The sequence below is a fragment of the Taudactylus pleione genome, unplaced genomic scaffold, assembly GCF_031769625.1.
Source record: "Taudactylus pleione unplaced genomic scaffold, aTauple2 ptg000360l, whole genome shotgun sequence".
NCBI lineage: Eukaryota > Metazoa > Chordata > Amphibia > Anura > Myobatrachidae > Taudactylus > Taudactylus pleione.
The window spans coordinates 4,601,092-4,627,544 of NW_028284761.1; the positions used below are offsets into that span (position 1 = coordinate 4,601,092).

The following is a 26,453-nucleotide window of genomic DNA, read 5'->3' on the forward strand; positions in this document are numbered from 1 at the left end:
GAGGGGAGCCAGCACTTTGGTGTCACCCCTCTGCTGGTGACACCCGGGTTTCGTCACCATGGGGGGGAGGGACTGGAGAGGCCAGGATTTCCCCTTATCCAATGCTGCGTCTAAGACCACAATAGTCTAATTCTGTAAATATGATACAAATGAAAAGCATTCAGTTGTTACACTAACCTATCATGAACATAAAGGTTTCTTTTTTTCCCCACTACATGTTCCACTAGTGTTTCCACTGTATAATTGAGCATAGAGCTATAATGTCAGTTGTGTCTGTGGACGGAGCATATTGACTTAATTATCTTGATCAATTGATGATGGCTGACATCATCAAGATCCCCAACCTCTTCTTTCCTCACCTCACCATCACATTTCCTGGAAGAGATGACTTTAATGATGTCACTCAGTGACAACTCTGTGTTGTCCACAATGTGGATGGACCCTGGTGCTTCTACATTCTGTAAACAGAGTGAGGAATAAAGGAACCCACTGCCAAACCTGTTGGCTGTCATTAAAAGCCATAGCCAGGAAATGGGAGATGGGGTTATGCAAACATATTCTGCATCCCATCTACATTGTGAGGTTTTGAAATTCAATCTGCATCTGAAAAGTGGTGGTACCTATTTTGTTAGCCAATAATATTATTCTTAAAAGTGTGACTGTGATGGTAGTCCTCCACAGTGGCAGAAAACATGCATTAAATCGACTGTGGTAGATTCTAAACACTGTGTATTTCTTTATGGAGGCCTGAATTCATCAGGGGACCCAAGTCAGAAAATGAGTTCCATGGAGAGAGACCTCTTCTGTTAGGGATGGGTATGGGGAATTCATTCAGGACCTTTTATAGAGAAGAATAGGTCTTTAAATTGTGTGGTGATTTTCTTATTTCATTTTGAGCAATAGCACTATTATTATATGTTTTGTACAATATTGTTATTTGATCTCTTACTATATCCTGTTACTCTTTAATGTTATTTAATGTCTGTCACAACACTTCAGAAGATTGTGGTCTCCAAGGAGACCAAAAAGCCCAAAACATATATATTGCACTTTAAGGTTGACTTGTACAGACAATCTTCCATATTAGAAGAGGTTCTCTTTTCATATAATTGGATTAATCTCAAGTGGATTGCAGTAGAGGTACAGCACAGATGCTATACCATCATAATAACTAGACATCTGTAATAACAAGCTGTGAAAATTCATTTGAGAATATCCAATGTACTGCAGTAGCCTGAAATACAAATTACAGATGTATAAAGATATATTTCTATATTATTTTAAGTATTAATGGCACATTAAGTTTTTTATTTTATTTTTACTTTCGTATATTTCTTATGCAAATATTAGGGTTATATTTCTACCTTTGTATATATAAGTAACTTAGGCTAAGTCCACCTTTTTCAGGCCTATTGGCTGCCTATAAAAGTGAATTCTAATGTGTAGGATTATAAAAAACTATAAATAAATGTTCATATGTACACAGAGTCATTATATTATTAGCTTTGTTTATAGTGCACCACAAAGTTCGGCAGTGCCGATCAGAGTGTGCAAACAAGGCAGACATAGTTACTAATTTACATAGTTACAAAATGACAGGGTGACCAGTATATATATATATACTTCAGGCTGTAATTGCCTGCAAAGGATTTGCAACAAAGTATTAAAAAGTGAAAGTTAGATTTAGGATTGTTTAGTTTGTCCCATTACTTTTGGCCCCCGTTGTAATTCCTACACCGTTCACCTGATTTAGATGTAATTACCCTCAAATTAAATCTGAAAGCCTGCAGTTAAAGCACATCTTGTTTGTTTCATTTCAAAGCTATTGTGGTGGTGAATAGAGGCCAAAATATGAAAATTCCGTCAATGTCCCAATATTTATGCACCTGACTGTATATATATATATATATATATATATATATATATATATAAATATATATATATAATGAGTTATGATGTTGCTTCCGCCAAACTTACTAAATATATATATATATATATATATAAAACACGGCTCAGGATGGCACTCCCAAAAATAATGTCAATGCGTAGGTGCCCTCCACAATGATGCCGACATATGTCAGCCCAAATCATAGATCCAACGAGGCGGCACTCACTGTGTTCAGTGAATTTCTTATAGAGTGCCGCCTCGTTGGATCTATATATATATATATATATATATATATATATATATATAATGTACACCCTTGAGAATGGTGGAGGTTATTCACCAAACACAGCCATAATGCTAGAACTGTGCACTATTCACTATGCAAGCTCTGCGGGCACAATTAGTCTGATAAATATTGTGCTAACAATACAGCTTGTTGTGTTGCAGCATAAATAAATATGCGGATGTGAAATAATAATAAGCTGATCTCTCTGGCTTGGCGATTCTCTCTCTCTCTCTCTCTCTCTCTCTCTCTCTCTCTCTCTCTCTCCCTTATGTGTCTTGCAAGATTCAGGGCCTGATTCAGCAAGGGAACGCAGTTGCTTATACGCTTGCAATCGGCCGGTTGTTGCTTACTGTGCATGCGAATGCGTTGCAGTGTACGTGCGCGAATCGGCAGCTGCGATTGGCACTATGCAGACCCATCTCAGAGTGATTGACAGGAAGTGCCGTTTGTGGGTGGTGACGGGGGGAGTGGCCCTGCGAACGCGTTGCATGGGCGTGCATAAATTATCCACTGCGATACCATACGCAGCCCGAGGCCTCATAGCGTGCGCTGAAGTCAGCCATTCCTGAGTGAGGTCTGACCTGCCTTACCTCTGCATATGGGTCCGATGTTACTCGATGCTACCAATTGCTACGCTCTATTGCCAAAGTATACAGATGTGATATGGGGAAATGGGGGCTTCCTTATGTCAGGCTGCTATCGCAATGCGAATGCAAACATTTACGTATCACCGCTGATATTAGCAACTGCGTTGCGTGCGTAGAAGCAGAATAGCGATCCTTGCTGAATCAGGCCCTCAGTGCAAAGTAATATCTTGCTGTAGTGAATGGTGGACTTGTGAAATTGTGTGTGTGTATATATACAGTGTATATATCTGTGTGTGTGCATATACAGTGCATATATCTGTGTGTGTGTATCTATATCTTAGCTATATACGAGATAAGTATTGTCATACTGTACATTATATTTCTTTTATATAATGGCTATTTCTTATATTGAATGATATCATTTGACTTTTGCAGCTCAGTACTGCAGCACCCCAGAGTCTCCTCCCCATGGATACATTGTTAGCCAAACAGGTGGACAGCTGAATAGTATGGTCCGCTGGGCTTGTGATCGAGGTTTCAGACTCATTGGAAAAAGCACGGCTGTCTGCAAAAAAGCTCCCTATGGCTATTATTCCTGGGATGCACCCGTACCTGCCTGTCAAGGTAAATTTCAGTTGGTATTTAAAAAAGTCTTTAAAAAACTTTAATTCTTGATCAATTCAGATCTCCCAATTAAAATATGTATCATTAGCAATGGAAACTGGAAGACTTTGTAATATATGGAGCTACTTGGCTGGCCTTATCTTTACACATAAAATAGATCATGGAAAGCAGGATTGTTTTCAGATTGTGCAATTAGTAAATATAAACTAGTTATGTAGTGACTGCAATACCCTAACTTACTTTTAGTGCTTTCTAAGTTTTTAAAATCTCTCCCAATACCCTGCAAGTATTTTCCAGTTTTTCCATTGGGCGCACAGGTTTCTAGTTGTGTTGATCTCAGACCCAGAGCCGTAACTAGACTTTTTGGTGCCCTGTGCCAGAAAGAGGATAGGCGCCCCCCCCTCCCCTATTTTTAAAATAGGGATATAAGATGTGCACCCTAAAAAGGGCCATGGCACTTTGGGGAAGAGATAGGGGAGGCAAGGAGATGCTGGGGATAAATAGGGACATAATATAGTGCACCTGAGAGAGGGCCATGGCCTCATGGGAAAGGGCCAGGGAAGAGATAGGAGAGGCCAGGAGATGCTGGGGATAAATAGGGACATAATATTGTGCACCTGAGAGAGGGTCATGGCCTCATGGGGAAGGGGCAGGGAAGAGATAGGAGAGGCCAGGAGATGCTGGGGATAAATAGGGACATAATATAGTGCACCTGAGAGAGGGCCATGGCCTCATGGGGAAGGGCCAGGGAAGAGATAGGAGAGGCCAGGAGATGCTGGGGATAAATAGGGACATAATATAGTGCACCTGAGAGAGGGCCATGGCCTCATGGGGAAGGGCCAGGGAAGAGATTGGAAAGGCCAGGAGATGCTGGGGATAAATAGGGACATAATATAGTGCACCTGAGAGAGAGCCATGGCCTCATGGGAAAGGGCCAGGGAAGAGATAGGGAAGACCAGGAGATGCTGGGGATAAATAGGGACATAGTATAGTGCACCTGAGAGAGGGCCATTGCCTCATGGGGAAGGGCCAGGGAAGAGATAGGGGAGGCCAGGAGATGCTGGAGATAAAAGAAGAGGAAGCTACAATTGAGAATGATAATAAACTGAAAATTGACAGGCCCAAACAGCGCCCCCTGTCCTGCGGTGCCCTGTGCCATGGCACTGGTCGCATTACCCTAGTTACGGGCCTGCTCAGACCTGTCATATAGGAAAGACCAGCCGCATGTAGCAGACAATGGCCCTCATTCAGAGCCGTACGCTCTGAGCAGAGCGCACGCTCTGCATGAGGGCCGGGCTCCATTTTCATGGAGCGTCCTCCTGGACGCTCGTATAGCTGTGGGTCACCACCCACAGGCTATACGAGCGTGCTTTTTGATGGCCGCGATGGTCGTGACCATCGCGACCATCGAAATTGCGAGCCGGAGCCTGCGGTTGAGGTTTTCAACCGCAAGCTCTGGAGTGATTTTGGCTCTATCAGAGCCAAAATCACTCCCACTGACATCACTAGTGATGTCAGTGGGCCGGCTTCTGACGGGAGGCGTTCCCGTGGGAACGCCCCCGTCAGGGAGGCACGCCCCCGGCACGCCCACCAAAGGGGGCGTGCTGTCAATCAACATTGACAGCACGCCCCCTTTGATCGGACACAACGAGCGAAGGAAAGTCCTTCGCTCGTCGTGTCTGGCGCATGCGCACGACGGAGCTCCCTCCGTCGTGCGCATGCTCAGTGCAGACCATCGACCCACTTGCGAGCGGACAGCCGCTCGCGAGTTGGTCTGAATCAGGCCCAATGTTCTATAAGACCCTACCCTCATGCAGGGATCCTCAGTAAGTGGCATAGCTGCAACAACTTGAGGTCTTAGATGGTCATGTGTGACAGCAGGCACCAATATTCCTAGCAAGTGCCCCTCTATTTAGCACTGAGTCTGGTTAAAATTACACCATACTTGCCTACTTTTGAAAAAGCATTTCAGGGAGATTGTGAAAGCAGCACCTATGAGCGCGTCTTACAGTGGGCGTGTACTGATAAATCTGAGAGGCGTGTCCTAAACCTGACTTACATCCAAATGTAACCAGCCCAAAAGCAGTTAGTAAGATCTGTTTGTTGATGAAAACACACTAATATTTTTCAGAAATTCATAGGGATCATTGTGCCTTATAATAACCAATGCAAGGAAATGACACTAATGATCCCATTTGAATGTATATATCTCTGTTTTTTAATATAACAGCTTCATAATGGGGGTAAGGATGAAATGAGGGAGATTGCTAGACTCTTCAGGGAGACAGGGAAATTGCTACTATTTCAGGGAGTCTCCCTGACAATGAGGGAGAGTTGGCAAGTATGAATTACAGTAGTACTGGGGGATGGGCACACCAGAAAAATGGCATCGGTGGGCGCAAGATAAGTAGATTCAATGGGTGCATGGTATGTGGTGTGGGCCTGGCTTGACCCAAGGACCTGTGGGCCTGATTCAGACCCGCTCACGAGCGCTATGTGCTCGCGAGCGGGTCGATGTTTGGCCACTGCGCATATGCACGCCAGAGCCAGCTCCGACGTGCGCATGCGCAAGACCCGGCTAGCATCGGGGGCTCCGTTGCTCTGGGTCTCGCACCAAAAGGGGGCGGCTGTCGATTTTGATCGACGGCTCGCACCGTTTTGGAGGCTTGGCCGGGGGGTGGCTTCACAAACGGAGGCGTTCCCAAGCGAACACCTGCCATCACAAGTGATGTCAGTGGGAGAGCTTCCTGCTCTATTAGAGCCAGAAGCTCTCTGGGGCTTGCGGCCATGAGACCCTACCACAAGTGTCTCGTCGCAAGCACGATGTTCGCGATGGTCTTTAACATCGCGACCATCATCCTGGCCGCTCGCAATAGCTGTGGGTGGTCACCCACAGCTACACGAGTGGCCGGGAGGCCGCACAAAAAAAAAAAAACGCCCTGATTCAGAGCAAGTGCTCTGAATCAGGGCCTGTATGCACCGCTCACTCTACATCCATTATAGATATGCCAGTGCTTGTATGCCTGACATAAGACCACTGCAGTTTGAGTTACACGCATTTTGAGTTACAGCTGACTACACATGCACACATAAGTATGCTATATTGGTGCATGTTTATTTCTGCATATGTTTGCTGAGCGAATGCATCTCTAACTTAAAATGAGGGCAACTTGGTATACTGTACTTTGCCAGACATGCTAAGCTTATTATACAGTTAATAATACAAATAAAAATGTTAATGAGATAATGTCATTTACAATTGTGTTCATAGGATCCTGTCTTGCTGACATTTGCAAGGAAGCCCTCAAGAGATAATGCATTTAAGCGAATCAAATCAATTAAGGATAGCACTGTCTGATACACTTCAGAAAGTTAACGGCCAATGCTTGGTTAGGCTGCAAAGTGCAAGCTGTGTGCTTAGAAGCAGAACAAAGGCTGTTTCAGCATGTGTACAAACATAACAAACAAAATGTATATGTATAAGTTTGTATAATTAATTTTTTTTAAGCGTGCTGTGGAAACTTTTTGTTCCTGTGTAGATTTCAGCCTGCAAACACTTTTTGCACAGTGAAGGCAGGCATCTTGTGGCAGAAGTAAAATGTTTGGCTATAGGGTCAATCGACTTATCACTGAGGGGTCTATTTACTAAGCAGTGTTAAGAGACACTGCTTAGTAAAATGTGTGTAAAAGTAAAAAGTTAGTAAAGAGTGAAAAGTGATAAGAAAGTGATAAGGTGCCAGCCAATCAGCTCCCAACTGTCATTTTTCAAACACAGCCTGTGAGATGACAGTTGGGAGCTGATTGGCTGGTACCTTATCACTTTCTTTTCACTTTTCACTCTGTCTCCTAACACTGCTTAGTAAATAGACCCCTGAGTGGTGCCGCAGCAAAATTTGGTGCAAATTGAGTTTCCTAATGTTGCAAATTGCTGCCCCTACGTAGACATATCATCTGCTTGTATAGAAAGGTGACATGAACCAGTAAAATTCAATATTACTTCATAATACAGCATCTAAATGCAATAGTCTTACTGGTGATGGAGAAAGACTAATAGAGCATAGTTTTGGTAAGCCTAGATAGGGATAATTCATCGGTAAATTCTAAGAGACACACTTTGGGGTCAATATGAACAAATGAGCTCATGATCTCATGCATGGGCACACCAGACATCTGACAGTCATTGATGGATGAGCATGGTCAGAGAGATGAAAGGGAAATATTGCTTAAACTAGGGATGTGCAGGCTCGGATAGGTTCGAATCTGCACGCCGAGTTCGGATTTTGCCCTCCAAAAATTGGGTCTCAGAAAGAGGCAAAATGTCATCTTTCATGGACAAACATCATCATTCCTGGACAAAAGACCATGGAAGATGATGTTTGTCCGTGAAAGATGACGTTTTGCCTCTTTCTGAGGCAAAATCCGAACTCGGCGTGCAGATTTGAACCTATCCGAGCCTGCACATCCCTACTTTAAACCAAATGACTGAGAGACAGAGTATGCTCAAGTCTTGATTGAGCATTATTACATGTTTTGCGAGGCACTAGCATCACCAAAGTATATATCGCTGTTATAAAGACTCCCTCTCTTCTCCAGCCTGTCTGCCCATGTGCAAATGGGTTGTTAGTACCTAAACTGTTATGACAATCTAACAGAGGAAAAAGTAGGTATCTCTAACCAGGGAAATATGTTCTTAGTGGACACCCTGACTATCGCCTGGTATACAGCAAGTTACTTCATATAATACATATGTAGCTAAATTTATTTAGTTTAATTTTTTTTCTTAATGTGTATTTTATTGATTCAAAAGCATCTTTGACAAAAAAAAATCAATACAATATAGAATGTCATAGAAATAAGGACTAGATACAGATGAGGAGCATAAATGTATCCGTCAAATACCACATAATAAACAAATATAACACATCTTTAAATCAACCAAACATAAATCTAAAATAAAAGAATATATAAATAAACAACAAAAAAATAGAAATCACACAAAAACAAAAAAAAGTGAATAAAGAAGAAAAAACATACATTTGAGCAATATAACAGTGCTGTGTGGACTAGAGATCCCCTAATGGTGGTATAGGAGGGTCATTATCTATTAAGGCGTAGCAAATACCACGAGGTGGATGAAAATCATTGGATGAGTAACCATTGAGTTTGCTAGGGGAGTATAACTTTATAACTTTCCCAGACGTCAACATTTTTTGACATTTTAGATTCTTTAGACATGTACTGTAGCTAAATTTAAAGCCTCTCAAGTACAGTAGGCCATTTGGCAAAGGTGAACATATTAACTGCTTCTAAGGACACTATTAGTTGTATCACACCAGCGGCGTGTGGTCTGGGTAGGCAGGGTAGGCAGAGCCTCCACTGTCTTACTCCCACCCCTATCACACTCCCTGTAATGCTCCAGAGTTTTGATATAAAACTATGTTTTTATACATGTGTGCCTCCCCAGCCATTGACCTCACCGCCTGTCACTGCCTCACACATTGTTTTAGCGCCACTTAAGTGCCAAGATTAATTAAATTATAAGTCCTGCAATGAGCAACACATCTGAAATAGATCTTAATATCCCTCATTTTTGCCCACACCTCTGGAATGTTTTCTGAGGCAACAAGCACTTATTTCAATCGCCCTTCATGACCCATGCATTACTTTGCTTGTTTCTGTATAACATTTTGAAAAATATTTTACTCTGTAATCTCAAACGTGTTTGTTTCTGTGTTTTTAGTGGAAGTGTCCCATGTAATTTAAGTAATGTGCTTAAAATCTCAATAACATTGTTGAATTGTTTATTACAGCAATATCGTGCGGGATTCCAAAGGCTCCGGTAAATGGTGGAATATTGTCAACAGATTACTTAGTGGGTACAAGTGCCAATTATTTTTGTAATGATGGATTCAAGTTATCCTCAAAAGAGCTCACTACAGCTATATGCCAGCCAGACGGCACATGGAGTAACCATAATAAAATACCTCGTTGTGTAGGTAAGTAAAACTGGCAACTTTCATTCATAGCCTTTATAAAGTATTAATAAATATAAAGTGTGGAAGGTGCTTAGTTATGTAGCTCAATGTTTCTGAAACACAACTGTTGCAATGTAAGTAAATGCTCAACAGTGAGAGAGTCATGGTTATATTCTTGTACTCTTTGTTTATTTTTCTACTAATTAAAATATTAAAGATTAATGTTGTGCAAAATTTGACCCAAAAACAGTTTCCATGGTTTTCTGGTTATCAAGAAAATTCTGAGCTAATCAATAACATGTTAAGGATGGACTCTTGATAAAAGCATTTATTTACCTTTTACATAGTTAAGGGGGGGGGCATAACTTCAGCCCAGTTCGTAAAGTCAGTAGGTATTTAATTTAATAAGAGTTACATTGTTAGATGACAATGTCTTTGTTTGACCTGTTGAAACATTGATATTGAAGTCAGAAATATGAGTTGCTTCCATTTTCACACTTACATACAAAATTGGATGCAGTATGGGCCCATTATAGCCATATACTCGACATTTAACAAAAAGAGAGGCTGAAGAAAAATAGATGATAAGGGTAAACTCTTAAAAAAAAAAAGCCTTGTCATTAACATTTAAAAAAAATGAGGTGCGGTTTGTCAGATAAATTACTGTGACGTTACAAATGTTGTAAATTACAGTTTCTTTTGGGTTTGTTTCTTGAGGCTGCTAGTACTGTTTAACAATTTTGAACAGTGTCATGTGACTACCATGGGAACCACAGTCACATGGCACATGATGTAGTTAGCAGAAAGACTTTGTAACGTCCCTCAAGATTCTGATTTAATAAATTAAGCAAATTTAAGAAGAAGCAATAATTTTGATTTATACAATGAGTAGACTCTGTCGTCCGTATCCTTGCTTTTTGTTTTCAATTATGGGAGCCCAATTGAAGAGTGATGACATATAAGATTTCATTATGTAATCAAGTGTAAAACTAAATATCACAACTCCAGTTTTCGGCTTAATAAAACAAAGATTGCACTATGCATTTGCTAGTTGATTAGGTATCTCATATGTGTGCCAGTTAGGATTGTCCCCTGTACGTCCTCACTCTTGGTATCTCATATGTGTGCCAGTTAGGATTGTCCCCTGTACGTCCTCACTCTTACTGTACATCACAATGAACTTCGTAAAGTGACAGCTGAGAAAGTAATGATTTACAGGGACACTTGAGAAGTTGTGTATAAGCGGATCATGCATGGTACTGTCGGGTGTTCTTTGATGCACTACATCCTGAACCTGATTGTAATTGGCAGTTAGATATTCATCTATAATAAACATGAACTTATATAACCTATATAATAAAGGAAGAATAGGAAGAATTACATTCAATGTACAAAATAAGAGTGATAATAGTGTATAATTGGTCAATGTTCCTGAGACAAGCCTTGGGAACCTGGCACTGTGCCCTGGAATTAATCACAGGTGCCAAGTTTGCCTCTACCTTTCCATAATTCTTTTTCTACATTATACATAAGACAGGTAGATATAAATGGAAACCTCCAGCTCTATACCATCTTCCGAGTTGTGCATTTATCTCATTAGCATATCAAGTTGTTAATATACTTTTTATCCTCTGGTTTCCTTCCTGTTACCAACAACTATAAGAGAGCATTTTAATGTAATTTTAGATTTTGGTATATATAGATGATAAAACACATGGTGGTTAACGTATTATACAATATGCCATTTAATACTTTGCTTGCAAATTTGTTTCTTACATTTTATCTAATTTATTTTTTATTTTTTTTAAAAAGAGAAGCGCCATGAGATTCATTTTGGGGGTCATTAATGGCAACAAAGCAAAGTTTCCCTTTTTTGCGGCATACAGATGTGCCCAGTTACATTGTGGCTGATCGCGCCACAAACGTGTGCACGCAATTCCCCGTGACTGCATATATATGCTACGCTATGGCGCGCACTGCGATCGCACCATGAATTCCTATGGAGACACAGTTGCGTATGCAGTGCGTGTATCCGCTAGCAAGCACGTGTCTCGCACTATGCTTGGCGCAATTCGCCATGCTCGCAGAAACAATATAGCTGGGCATTTCTGTAACATCCCTGTCTTTGTTCCTATGATCAAGTGTTTGTGAGGTCTTTGAAGAGTATTATTATTATTTTTACATTTTATATATAGGGCACCACAAAAGGTCTGCAGCACAGTACATACAGTAAAGGGTACACGGTACATTGCATTACAATACAGTAACCAACTTATAAACAGAACACACAGTAACTATTAGCAACACAATTCTCCATACACAATACAGCTGGGAAGGTGAAGGCTGTCGTAGAAGTGCTAGAGAATAAGGCTGTGAGACAGTGGGGAGGAGGACCCTGCTCCTAGGAGCTTACAATCTAGGGGTTTGTCCTGGATAAGCATATACTGTAGGTGTACTGCATACTGTATCAAGATGGATGGGCAGTTGTGGTCCAGATGTAAAGAACATGCACAGCAATGAGAATACATTTATGCTGTCCTGATATGTAAATGGGGGTAGAGATTGAGTAAACAATGATACACCGCCTACAGGAGATTGGTGCATGAGATGCAATCATAATTATACCACATTTTTTAGATACTGTAACTTTTCAAATATGGGGAACAATGTTGAGCACCGGTCTAAAGGGAGATATAGGGAGGACTTGAGAGCTTATATGAATTAGCTACATTATAATTTATGGAATTAAGAGGTTTACAGAGATGTTTCATGGGGAATAATCACCTTAGATTGCACTATTGACGGAACATTGTCGGTCAGAGATAGCAACAACAGTAGTTTCAGTATTTTCACTACTTCTCAGAATAAATCATCAAAAGGTCATTCCCAGACTCAAGTGTATCATAGTTGGGATTGGGGAACTGATTGAGGATAAGTGATTGAGAACAAGGGATATCAGTGGTTGCCATTTACAGTGTTTAGCATGTCTGTTTTCTGCTCTTGCTGTTCCAAGATCGTGACTGTGCTAATATGACTGTCCGGCCTGCCTTTCTCCTGAACTTGGATTCTCATTGATTTCTCTGTCTGCCTTTTGCTCCGAACTTGGATTTTTTTTTGACCGCTCTTATTTGCCGCCAGCCCTGACCATCTTTATGTCTATTACTTGTCTGCGGTGACATCACAATGGCTTGTTCAGTTATGTTGTAAGCCGCCTGCCCTTGACACACTATCATGCAGTAGTAGATCCTGATGCTGCCACAATGTATCCATAAATGCTAATATTGCTATAATCTCTATACTTCACACAATAATCCTGGGGACAACTGAGTGCTAGTGAGAATATAGTGATTTACAGTATGCGAAAGAGTGCTGCTACAGGCGAAGACTGCATCCACATTTTGTAGGTTTACACAAGAGCCACATGTGGTCATTACAGCTCATTTAAATTGATACATAAATCCAAGGTCAATAAAAGATCTTTCTATTGAGTTTTCTTGCACATATTACTGTGCGGGTCACCGAGGAACATCCCCTTTAACTCAAAGAAAGATATTGTCATCATCAGAATGGAAAGTAGTTCTGCACTGTAAGGGTGGTCAAATTATGGAGGAAATTTATCAAATCTTCCAATGAGGACAGGTGAAGTTACCGATAGCATAATATCAGTTACTAGCTATCATTTTATAGAATGTGCTTGATAACTAGGAGCTAATTGGTTACTATGGGTAACTTCTCCACTTGTTTGCTTTAGAAGGTTTGATATCCCCTTCGGATCTTCTAGGACAGTGGTTCTGAAACTTGGTCCTCAGGACCCCACACAGTTCACATTTTCCAGGTCACCCAGCAGGTGCACAGGTGTACTCATTACTCACTGACTCATTTTAAAAGAGCCACAGATGCAGCTAATTATTCACTAGTGATTCTGTGAGGAGACCTGCAAAACATGCACTGTTTGGGGTCCTGAGACCCGAGTTTGAGAACCTGTGTTCTAGGAAATGGTGCCTCCAGCTGGGATATTTACAAAGCAGGGTGGTTGATACAGAAATTTTTTTTTCTTACAGTGGAGATAAATTGTCAGCTACTGTACCTTATTGGCACTGTGTTTCCCCTCTGGGCAATCACACCTAAAGTCATATAAATTTTTTGCAGTATTATATAAAATCTTCCTAAGTTTGGTACTACAGTATGTACAGTATACAGGTGAATTGATTTTCCACTTTCTATAATACCTGTGCTTTAACTGAAACTCAAAAGTTGCATTAACCTCTTCATTATTTTTAAATTCAAGAAGGGACTACTCTTCAGTTCAGCATAGACAAGCTTAGTCAGGAGTGTGGGGAGGAGGGAATTGGAGCTTTACTTGGTCCTGCCAGGCCATGCCCCTAGGGAGGTGTGACCATATCCACTAAAGGACGACAAGGAATTCATAGGCTGATATTAGGCTAAGTTAAATTAAATGAAGTTCAGATGAAAAAGTATTTGACTTGATTTTACAGGTTCGGTATATTAGGTTGACAGTAACCCTAATAAACATTCATAATGTCAACCTGAGAATGTCAACATGGTCATTATGTAGACAGAAAATGTTGACACATGTTCATCATTTTGACATTTAACATGCCAAAATTGAGCATGTCGATACTGATGAAATGTTGTCATGATTACAATGGTGACAATTAATCTGTAATGTATAGGTAACCTTAATACCCTAATGTTAACCCTAACTCCAAACCCCTAATATTTGTTCCAGCATAGCTTGTTTCATTTTTTTATTTTATTAAGTACACATTATATATTATATAGTAACACTGGTTCATATTAGCATAGTTGTTGTTTTCAATCAATTCATTACCTTTAAAGTACAATTATATAAAATTAAAGATTTCTGGTATGTTAGAATGCTTGTGATTCATTCTTCTGTATAAAACATATTCTTATTTATTTACTTTGCTTGAAATAAGATTAAGTATGTAGCTTAATATAGCTCCATTCATCTCCTTTCAAAGTTGTTACGTGTCCAAGCATCAATTCTTTCACCTTGGAACATGGAAGGTGGCGCATTGTCAACGGATCCCACTATGAATACAAGACAAAAGTCGTCTTTAGCTGTGATCCAGGCTACTTCCGTCTGGGGCCTGCGTCTATTCAGTGCCTTGCCAATGGAACGTGGAGCTGGAGGAATGAGAGGCCACACTGCCAAAGTAGGTATTCAAGAATATATCATAGCGAAACCTAAACTTGGAACGTCAACTCCGTGCTTATAGCAAACAGGCAAACCTATCATTTTCTCATTTTCTATATACAATGCACTTCCAAGCAGCAATGCACAACACTGTTATGGTGTGATATCTTGTGATGTGTTAGTAAGTAAGCATCATGCTTGGCACGCACTTAGTGAAGTGTTCTCTCAATGTCGTCTTTTATGAAGCTACGGGTATCAGGCTCGTTTGGAAATTAATTTCTTAACTTTCTAACTTTGGAAAATCCCAAGAAACAGCTTCAGCAGTTTGAACTTTGATGCTTTCCTCAGTAATCAACACATTTCTGTAGAATTGTTTGCATACAGTATTAACACACAATGAATATAAACATAAACAGTGGCTGTACACAGATACTATTATTTCTCAATATTTGTCTAAATTATTGCTCAAAATTAGTCTGCACATAAAATAAGTAAAAATAAGTAAAAAAAAAAACAACAACAGTATATCCAGTATACAATGCAAGACCCATTTTAATATATTATGCTGTCTCCAATTTGACCATTCACAGGAAAGTATTAATGCAGAACCCTTGTGTCAGTATAGGCTTATATCACGCTTTGATTGCCCAGTGTGCAAAATATTGACTCGAAAGGCTAAATGGTATTTCTAGCAATGTATACGTTTTCCTTAGAGAGTTGCTTTACAGTATTCCTAACATTTTTCAATGTGGTAGATGGGACTACAACTCCAGGCCTCTACATAAAAATAGGCCCACCATCATGATAGAACGATGATGAGCATTCATTAAGCTCGCCACACCGTGGGCCACAAATCATAAGTGTTAAAATTGTATTTCTATTTTCTTTACAAAAGATAATGTTTCTCTAATTTTACAAGGGTTGGGTACAGGATGCCAGTGCTCGGGATCCTGGCGGTCAAAATCGCAACGCCAGAATTTCAACAGGGTTAGGATCCCCCTATTGGATAACCCTAACCCTCCCCCTAACCCTGCTATTTACTTTCGGGATGCCGGTGCCATAATTCTGACAGGTGTTGGAATTCCGGTGCCTGTATTCTAAGCACCGGCATCCCCTTTTCCGGGATATTGACCACATCCCTTGTACAGTACATAATTAGGGAGACACTGGGGTTGATAGTGTAGAGGGTGTACATGCTCACATGACAAAGGCCACACCCACACAGCACTGGCCACACCTCCTCCACTTATCAGTCTCAGGTCCACGTGGCCCTTACTGTATTCCAGCCGTGTAGGGACACAATGTCTATTGCACTTGACATGCTGGGACTTGTAGATTGGCCACAGCTGGAGAGCCAGACAGGGCCAAAGCCCACATTAGTTGCAATTATAGCTTTTATTTAAGAGTTTTGCAAGATGCCACTTGATAAAATGAATAAAATTGATGGCTAGCATTCACACTGTGTTCTTACTTGTATTGATTACTAACTTTATCTGTTTATTCCAGTTACGTCATGTGGAGAACTTCCTGTGCCACCCAACGGTAAAAAAATAGGAACGCAGACAACATTTGCATCAACAGCAATATTTACCTGTGAGACAGGTTATATGCTGGTGGGGTCAGTGGTGCGGGAATGCTTATCCTCTGGACTTTGGAGTGGCACTGAAACTAGGTGTTTGGGTAATGACACTTTATAATTTCTTTTATCGCTTGCATAAGCAAATATGTATATTAATGTTTATTATTTATCATCGTAGGTCCTTATAAAGTCCCCAAATGTGGTAGGACATTGACCTACATACTTCTGGCCTGCTCCTGTTCAGGTCCACTTGACCACATTGGGAATTGTATATAGATTCCGTTCAGAATTTACACTCATGTCCTGGTGGTGTTATGATGTGCTACATGTAGCGTGGAAGCTTTTATATGTTACCTGTAGCGTGGATGTTCCCGTGTGCTGCCTATAGGCAAAATGTTCCAAGCTGCTGCCTGTAGGCTGATTGTTCCAGTGTGCTGCTTGTAAGGTGAATACTCCAATGTTCTGCCTGTAAGGTGAAAGTTCCATTGTGCTGCCTGCAGAGTGATTCCTCCAATGTGCTGTCTGTAAGGTGACTGTTCCAATGTGCTGCCTCCAAGGTGAATGCTCCAATCTGCTGCCTCCAAGGTGAATGCTCCAATGTGCTGCCTGCAATGTGAATGTTCCAATGTGCTGCCTCTAAGGTGAATGCTCCAATGTGCTGCCTGTAATGTGAATGCTCCAATGTTCTGCCTGTAAGGTGAACACTGTACTCAAATGTTCTGCCTGTAAGGTGACTACTGTACTCAAATTTTCTGCCTGTAAGGTGAATGTTCCAATGTGCTGCCTGTAAAGTGAATGTTCCAATGTGCTGCCTGTAAGGTGAATGCTCCAATGTTCTGCCTGTAGGGTGAATGCCCCAATGCTGCCTTTAGAGTGAATATTCCAATGTTCTGTATGTAGGATAAATGCTCCAATGTGCTGTCTGTATGGTGAATGTTCCAATGTGCTGTTTGTAGAGTGACTGTTACAATGTGCTGCCTGTAAGGTGAATGTTCCAATGTTCTGCCTATAAGGTGAAAGTTCCAATGAGCTGCCTGTATGGTAAATGTTACAATGTTCTGCCTTTAAGGTGAAAGTTCCAATGTACTGCCTGTAAGGTGAATGTTACCGTGTGCTGCCTTGTAAGATGAAAGCTCCAATGAGCTGCCTGGATGATAAATGATACAATGTTCTGCCTATAAGGTGAATACTTCAATGTTCTGCCTGTAAACTGAATGTCCCAGTGTGCTGCCTGTAAGGTGAATGTTCCAATGTGCTGCCTGTAAGATGAAAGCTTCAATGTTCTGTCTATAAGGTGAATGTTCCAGTGCACACTGTGGGGTGAATATTCCAATCTACTGCATGAAAGGTGAATATTCCATTGTGCTTCTTGCAGGGTAAATTCTCCAATGTTCTGCCTGTAAGGTGAATGCTCCAATGTTCTGCCTGTAAGGTGAATGCTCCAATGTTCTACCTGTAAGGTGAATGCTCCAATTTTCTGCCTGTAAGGTGACTACTGTACTCAAATTTTCTGCCTGTAAGGTGAATGTTCCAATGTGCTGCCTGCAAAGTGAATGTTCCAATGTTCTGCTGTAAGGTGAATGCTCCAATGTGCTGCCTGTAATGTGAATGCTCGAATGTTCTGCCTGTAAGGTGAATACTCCAATGTTCTGCCTGTAAGATGAATGCTCCAGTGTGCTGCCTGTAAGGTGAATGCTCGAATGGTCTGCCTGTAAGGTGAATGCTCCAGTGTGCTGCATGTAAGGTGAATGCTCCAGTGTGCTGCCTGTAAGGTGAATGCTCCAGTGTGCTGACTGTAATGTGAATGTACCAATCTGCTGCCTGTAGGGTAAATGTTCAAATATGCTGCCTGTAAGGTGAATCTTCCAATGTTCTGCCTGTAAGGTGAATGCTCCAATGTTCTGGTGTAAGGTGAATGCTCCAATGTGCTGCCTGTAATGTGAATGCTCCAATGTTATGCCTGTAAGGTGAATGCTCCAATGTGCTGCCTGTAATGTGAATGCTCGAATGTTCTGCCTGTAAGGTGAATACTCCAATGTTCTGCCTGTAAGGTGAATGCTCCAGTGTGCTGCCTGTAAGGTGAATGCTCCAATGGTCTGCCTGTAAGGTGAATGCTCCAGTGTGCTGCCTGTAATGTGAATGTACCAATCTGCTGCCTGTAGGGTAAATGTTCAAATATGCTGCCTGTAGGGTGAATCTTCCAATGTTCTGCCTGTAGGGTGAATCTTCCAATGTTCTGCCTGTAAGGTGAATGTTCCAATATGTTGCCTGTAAGCGTTTTATTATAATGTACGAGTAAAGAGTAGAATCCACATCATACAGTAATCTAATAATACTGTAGCTACAACCACCTTGTCGGTGTTCTATGTGGAGAGTTTCCATTGATTTTCAGGTTCATCCTAAATAAAAAAGAATATATATAATGTGTATAAAAAATAAATACTCAACAGAATAGTCTTAATACCATCCCTATCTAGAGTTAACAAGAGGCCATGCCATAATTCAACATGTGTCTCTCCAACAAACATTGGCGTCCTTTTCCGTGCATCTACTAATGTCTTAAAGCAACCCAGATATATTTATATATTATGTTTGTAGAATGTGTTTGTTTGTGTCTACTCTCATATGCACCCATGGCCTATTTTATGTTTTATTTTTCCCAAAAAAAATTGGTATCATATACTGTATATGTTACTGATCATGAGACATTGAGCAACATTGAGCCATCTTTTGTTTAATGCTTAATGAGTGAAAGTTTAGTAACTTAAGTTTTTTTCTAAACCTCCAGAGTGCACTGCAAATGCCCCTAGAATGTCCTTTGTTGTAGAAATATGCCACTTAGCAGGGAGCGGTCTCTCACTGCAGCCCAAAGAGGCCGCCCTCATTCAGAGCGGGCGCTCGCTTTTTGCGAGCGGCTCTGAATCAGGCCCTATGTTTGGTTTCAAGTGAGAGTTATTACTCTCTGATACATTTTATATGAAGCACCACATTTGTATTACTGGAGCAAAGAAACATGTCTTGTTTAAGAGTCCAGGTAAGCGTTGTGTTTTCTAAGTAAGAGAGTACTGGAAAACTTGCATTTACACTATGCTAGCCAGTGAATACACAAGAAGGGAGATTTAACTGGATTGCCCGAGACAGGAATAAATTGTTTTAAGAAATGTATGGAGGTGTACATTATCAGGGAGACAATTACTAGATTGCAGAGTGATCTTATCTTTCGGGCATCTCCCGTGTGCTAGTGTCTGTAGTCAGGCCCGTCAAGAGCAGCGCCAGGCCCCGGTAAAAAGGGGATGTGGCCTAATCGGAGAAGATGTGGCCACGCCCCCTTAGGTAAAAAAAAAATTTGCACGGGGGGGACGCAGTGAGCCCCCTCAGCCTGGCGCATAACCAGTGGTATACCTACCCTCCAAAATGACCCATTCCATTCGGCGTAAAACTCTCTGCTTCTGAACTTCCCACCTAATTTATGATTGCAGACACCTGTGTTGAACTAGGTGATAGATGAGACATGTTACAACACAGGTGACTGCAATCATAAATTGGGTGGGAAGTTCAGAAGCAGAGAGTTTTTTACCGAATGGAACGGGTCATGTTCTAGGGTCTGTATACTATTTGTATGTCAATATATTATAAATTTTTTTGTATATAAGCATTATTTTCAATATGAAATCATTAATTTAATACTGCCCTGAGTTGGTTGCTCTTAGAAATTCATATGTCAAATTCTAGCTTGATATTTTTTTAATAATACATATAGGGCACGATTCTATTCAACGCGATGAAAAAGAAAAACCTTACAGAATATAACATGCAGCTTATCCTGGCAAGGAGGAAGACCAGGAAATGCATATACAGGCTTCAACTCAGAATGAATCACCCCATGTCTGACACAGAACTAAATACTCCTATACCTTTTTCGACCTGTTTCCACTCCCTTAGTGACAAGATTCTGATGACTGGCTGACCAGTTAAATAAATAAGGGTCCATCTCAGGACTGCTCATGTAATTTTAACTCAAGTAAAAATAACTGTACATAATGTCCCTTGTGCAATAACTACATAAATTATGGCTTATTCACATTGATCTCCATTATTTAAGTTATATTGTGAGTCCAAACTTGACTGAAATGTGATGCGGGCTTGGTTAGATACCTCATATCTCTGAAACCCTACATGCTAGTGATTCCCAACAAGCACCTTAATGTCAGCTTTATTGTTTTGATTTTTGAAGTGCCTCGCTATTGTAGAAATATTAACTTTCCGTCAAAATAGATAGGTTGGGGTATTTGATTCTGTTTGAAGTCTAAACCTTTTTAAGCAGATGGATGATTGTTTACCTACACCTGGGTTAGGAGACAGGAACAGATCCTACAGTCATTTCTATGTATGCCACAGATAAAAGGCCTTGTTAATGTCTTCTCCTAATTTACATGCTAATGAAAAGCCAAAAACTTCCAAGAGAACTTGATTCAATTGACTTTGATTAAGAAAAATCAGTATATACAGTGTGTATATATATATATATATAGCAGAGAGAGAGAGAAAAAACAAGCCGCACTCACATCAAACAATGTTCAAAACAGCAACTGGGGTGTGCACCCAGAGAGATTCCACAGATGATATAACCAAATAAATTGGGGCACTCACCAGGGTTTCAAAGGTATAGTTAAAAAAAATCAAAATTTATTTCTCACATCAGTTAATTTGTCTCAACATTTCGGTCATCACAAGACCTTTTTCAAGAGGCACAGCAATCCAAAAGGAGCACAATGAGGACATCCAACACTCAAAGTAAGAATATAAAACTTACCTCACTAGTCAGGCTCTTTATACCGATGTGCACAGCAAAAGAAAGGCGCCGTAAAAACACATCCATGTTCCACAGAGAACGCCGATGACATCACATGCTGTGCCTCTTGAAAAAGGTTTTGTGATGACCGAAAAGTTGAGATAAATTATCTGATGTGAGAAATACATTTTGGATTTTTTATCTATACCTTAGAAATCCTGGAGAGTGCCCCAATTTATTTGATTATATATATATATATATATATATATATATATATATATATATATAAACAGTACTCATGTGATCGATAGGTCAATTATTATTAATGGAAGATATTTCCTTCTCTACAATGCACTAACATGCCTGTAATCTTTACAAAACAGCTATCAGTATGAATAGTCTTACCCTTGCTGATTAGGTTTACACAGCCCACAAATATGGCAGCAATCTCTAAGGTTGGGTCGAGAATATAGAACCTTCTGTCCCTAGGAGCTCCTATGGTTATAATTACATGATGAATAATGTAAAGTCATATTTGCGAAATGTCTGAATATATTTAATGCATTTATTGATGTTGCAGCTGGTCACTGTGGAACACCAGAATTCATTGTGAATGGCCAAGTTATCGGAGAGAATTATGGATACAGAGACACTGTCGTCTATCAGTGCAACCCTGGTTTTCGCTTGATTGGGTCATCAGTGCGAATATGCCAACAGGATCACAACTGGTCTGGTCAGCTGCCATCTTGCGTGTGTAAGTAAACATTTATGTAATATAGACTTTGGGCCTGATTCTGAATTTTATGCATTTCCAAATGCAGACATATCATGTGATTGTTAGTAAACTGTTCATGCGATGTGAGCTGCATACACATCTTGAAGTGCTTACAAGCAATTCTGTGTTGTATGCCTCTCATTAGCTGATCCCTTGCGGCTGGATGGGCATTACTGGGTACCTAAATGGTGGTTTGCACGTAGAACAAGTTTGCTGGGGGTATGTACACAGAGTTGTGTTGTATGCAGTGATCTGTCACATCTCATGCACATTGATGGGGCTGATACAAATGCTGCTATAAGTGATAGTGGCTACTCTCTCAAGCTGATGGGGCGGTGCAGTTGCGTTGATGTGTCCCACTCAGAATTCCGGTGGATGTTCACAATGGTCTTCCAATCACAGGAATTGGCTGGAGTTATGATCACAATATATGTGACTCAGAATCAGTCCCTTTATGTGTAATTCCCATTTAATTTTGAAACTAAGGGTCCTAGTCATCATACGAAAAATGGGCCTTTAGCCATGCGGAAATGCTAGTTTTCACATATTTAATTTTTGGAGTTTCCCTGCGGGAACAAGTGCCATCTTCAGATGGCGCTTGTTCTCATAGCTCCGCTCCTTCTTATGGGAAGGAGTTCCAGGGATGCAAAGATGGATCCGAGGGGATCCCTCCACCGCTTCCTCACTGACTCCCCGGTGGCATTGCATTGCATATGCATGACTTCAGGTCACACATGTGCATAATTCGGTCATGGGGACAGGTAAGTAACACTGCTACTTCTGTAGATGTGCTTCTAATTGCGGGGAGAGCTGATTTTCAGAGCAGATAGCCCCGCACCAGAGCAATGATGATTTGCTCCGGTGTTAAGTATCCCCCGCGGCAAGGGGGATACTGAAGTATCCCCACGGCGAGGTGAATACTTCATCATCAGGGGCCATAAGACCCCTGATGATGAATAGGCCCCTGAATGTTTCTATTATTATTATTATTATTATTATTATTATTATATTATTATTACTGGTAATATAATTTTAGTATTTTTGTTAGAGATGTGTGCTGATCCCTGTGTTTTGATTTTGGATTTTGATTCATCTTTGTGTTTTGGTTTTGTAAAACCACCCTAAAGTATTTTGCTTTTGGATCTGGGTTTTTTTGATACAAAGTTTTTAAAAACAGCTAAATTCATGTAATTTTTGCTATCCCAAATTTTGGATTTAAAATCAGAATTCTGAACTGTGGGAAAATCAAAACCATGACTTGGATCTGTCCAGATTTCCTCATCTGTCCGGATTCACTAAATTTGGGTGGATTCGTCCATCTGGGCTTCTAAAGCATCCATCTCTAGTTTTTCGTAATACATTAAAATACAATTAGATCAAATTTAAAAATGTAGGTATTATAAAAAAAAGGTATTTTTTGCAGATAGAGGTGAGGTATTTTGCATTAGTACAAAAGTCAGTATTTCCTGGTCCACGAGACAGGAGTTAGCAAGAGTTAGTAAGGAAAAATTTAATAGCTGATAAAATGCAAGGATTGGCCCGATTTTGGCAAGTCCGTCTGTCTTCTTCAGTGGCAATAACTGAAAAGGCAAAACCTTGCCTTTTAAACTATTGTACTATTGTCACTTTAAAAAAAATGGCAGACTTGCCAGAATCCCACTGATGCCTGCATCTCCCGGGCTATTAAATTTTCCATATATATATATATTGAGTCTCCCATATCCAAATATTCTGAAATACGGAATTATTTTGGCATGACTGAGATAATGAAATCTTTGATTGTTGATGGTTCAGTTTACACAAACTTTGTCTAAGGCACAAATTATTAAAATAATTTATAAAATGACTGTATATAGGGTGTATATGAAACACAAATGAATTTTATTTCTGTACACACACTTTGCTTGAGCCAAAAAATTATTGAAAATATAGTATAAAATTACCTGGCTGTGTGTATAAGGGGTATATAACACATACATGCACCCTGTGTGTATATTTGGGTCAAATTCCCAAAATATTTCATTATTAAATGCAAATATTCCAAAATACGGAATATTCCGTTATCCAAAATACCCCTGGTCCCAAGCAGTTTGGATATGGGAGACTCAAACTCTATGTATATATATATAGATATATATATATATATATATATATATATAAAACAATCTTGTAAAATGTTATCTTAAAATGAGCATTCCCTGTTACATATTAAAAAGTCTACTTGAGCTGCTTCTGTCACTTAGTGGAACCCGGCTAAATTTAGCTATAAGGCTCAGGTATAATATTTTCTGCCCCTGCTGTTATATAAAAAATAGTTAAAAGTGCACTTATAATACCACAATTTATATAACCATGTTTTCATACATGTACATTGTCTATTGTCTATTTGAATAAAATTGTTATGATTCACGGCCGAAGGTGAATAGGAGTTACAAGAATTCAGTGCAAACTACATTAGAAATTTGAAGCAGCATGAAACATATTTGCAGTCCTACTGTGAGCACCAGAGACTCATTTTGTTGTCCTTTTATGCCCTTGATGTATATATCTACTCTTTTTCAGATCATAAAAAATGTCACTTGCTCTGTAATTTAGACTTAACCTGTATATGCGGCACATTATTTGTTCCTGTCTATTTCTCCACAATAATATACACTGTGGAACTAATATGCAATATACCTGGCGAAAAATCACATTTAAACAAGTATTTCGAATAGTTTGCATCAATGAAAAATAATTCCAATATTTGCAATTTACTTTCAGTCAACACATATTATTATAGTAATATATTATTGTGTTGTAATTTAATAGATCCGAAAGATCTATCTGGACATAGAACTGTCAGTTGTGCAGATAATCAGTTTTTTTTCATTTTATTTGGACTTCTCTTGAGATATTCTGCTACTATAGTACAACAGCTGTCTCATGAAAGTATTCATGAGGACAGATTCTGAGAAGGCCATTCACCCAATAAATCTGCACTGACACAGACACTGTCAGCCAAAAAAAACTCTTCAGCACTATTTGTCCTGTATTCCAATGCAAAAAAATACATGTGCACAGAATAATGTAAGAATTTTAAAAAAATAATTATAACGTAAAAATAAAATGGCATAAAAATAAAAAAATAAACATAATTTATAAATATATATATATATATATATATATATATATATGTATATATATTTTAGCCCAAGGTGATTTACTTAAAAAATACCTATGGGAAAAGTAAAAAATGCTTTTTATTAACATACAGAACAGTTTTAATAACACTTTTTTAATTATAAACAACACCTTATTTACTAATGCCTAAGGGCCTGGTTCAGAGATGGATGCAGTAGCACAGTAGCTGCATTTGTGGATGCAGCTACTGTGCTACAATATGGTAATGCTGCAGGAGACATCCTGTGTAAATTGATGCAGCATTGGATCACTTGTGTGAACATTGGCCATCTGAGCAATCCTCGGGTTACTCAGGATTGCCGGGCTGTTCACACTTTCATGGTCAGTAAATCGGCATCAGAAGATGCAGACTCTGGTTTTGGCACTCCCAGAAAACAGAGCAGACACACCCCCATTTTCAGGCAGCCCAGCGCCACCCAGTCCCTGCCCACAAACAGCAGCAGCATGTCAATCATACTGCAGATTACAGCCACTGTGACTGTAGTCGCAGAAAGAAACCTGCACATGCGCAGTTAAGATCCTCTGCATGCGCAGATCTTTAACCATCAAAGATGTACATAAACCTTCGGGTTTAAGTACTTCTTTGAATTAGGCCCTAAATTCATATTTAATATTGAGATTAAAATGGCATAAGTAATATAAACATTTGGATGTGGCTAAAATTAGAATCCTTAATCACCCATTTGCCATATAATTGATTTCCTTAAATGTATAGAAGCAGGTCATTTTAGGTACTTGGAAATTTCACTTGCCATTCAAGTAATGAGTTGTACACCTGATGTCCAGTGACATTTTGAATCCCACTCAGATCCACTCTTCAACACTGATTGGTCTCTACTTCGCCAGTTAATTCTGGTTCAGCTCAACCTACAGTACTTTCAATGGGAAATTGGGCCATCCATTCATGAGCCAAACTAGTGAAAACCATTTTACTCTGGGGCCTTTTCATCAATGGAGTGTCCAACTCGCAGCGGGGGAAACGTGACACCGGAGCAATTCATCTGTGAAAAGCAGCTGTCCCCTCTGTTAGTACCGCAGCTACAGAAGTAACTGCATTACTTGCCCCCTCCCCGTTGTCTCGGCTATGCATGCACAGCCTCCGGGGAGGTAGTGAGGAAGCGGTGGAGGGATCCTCTTAGATCTCTCTTAGCATCCATGGAACTCCTTTCTATAGGAAGGTGCGGTGCCATCTGAAGATGGAACTTGTCTCAGCAGCAAACTCTGAAAACTTTCAGTTTTCAGAGTTTGCTGAATATCAGGGTTCCATTTTGGACCCCTGATGATGAATAGCCCGGTAACCTAAATATGCGATAACTAACATTTCCACATGGTTATCAGGCCATTTATCATTTAATGAATAGGCCGCACTGATCTGAAGTCTTTCATTTGTGAAAACAGTGTTAGGTAGATTTTGAGATGCTGACACTAGAATTTATTGACATTAAAATTTGGAGTTCATAATTCAAAGTTCTTGACTGCTTTTTGCAGAGTGCGTGAATTTGGCTATTAAACAGCCATATGCTAGGCAAAATGGGAAGACTTTTCTTAGACCATGTTTGAGAGATTGCTCATTTGTCTTCAA

At 40.0% G+C, this 26,453-nt stretch overlaps 1 protein-coding gene across 1 annotated transcript in view; it reads left to right on the forward strand.

Annotated features, from left to right (window-relative positions):
• CSMD3 (CUB and Sushi multiple domains 3) overlaps positions 1-26,453 on the forward strand; it is a 1,208,248-nt gene that overhangs the window by 1,067,016 nt on the left and 114,779 nt on the right. Inside the window, exons 50-54 of the mRNA XM_088444368.1 lie at positions 3,197-3,385; positions 9,196-9,381; positions 14,367-14,561; positions 16,049-16,222; positions 21,494-21,667. Coding sequence (XP_088300494.1) covers positions 3,197-3,385; positions 9,196-9,381; positions 14,367-14,561; positions 16,049-16,222; positions 21,494-21,667 — 918 coding nt within the window. The remainder of the gene's footprint in view (positions 1-3,196; positions 3,386-9,195; positions 9,382-14,366; positions 14,562-16,048; positions 16,223-21,493; positions 21,668-26,453) is intronic.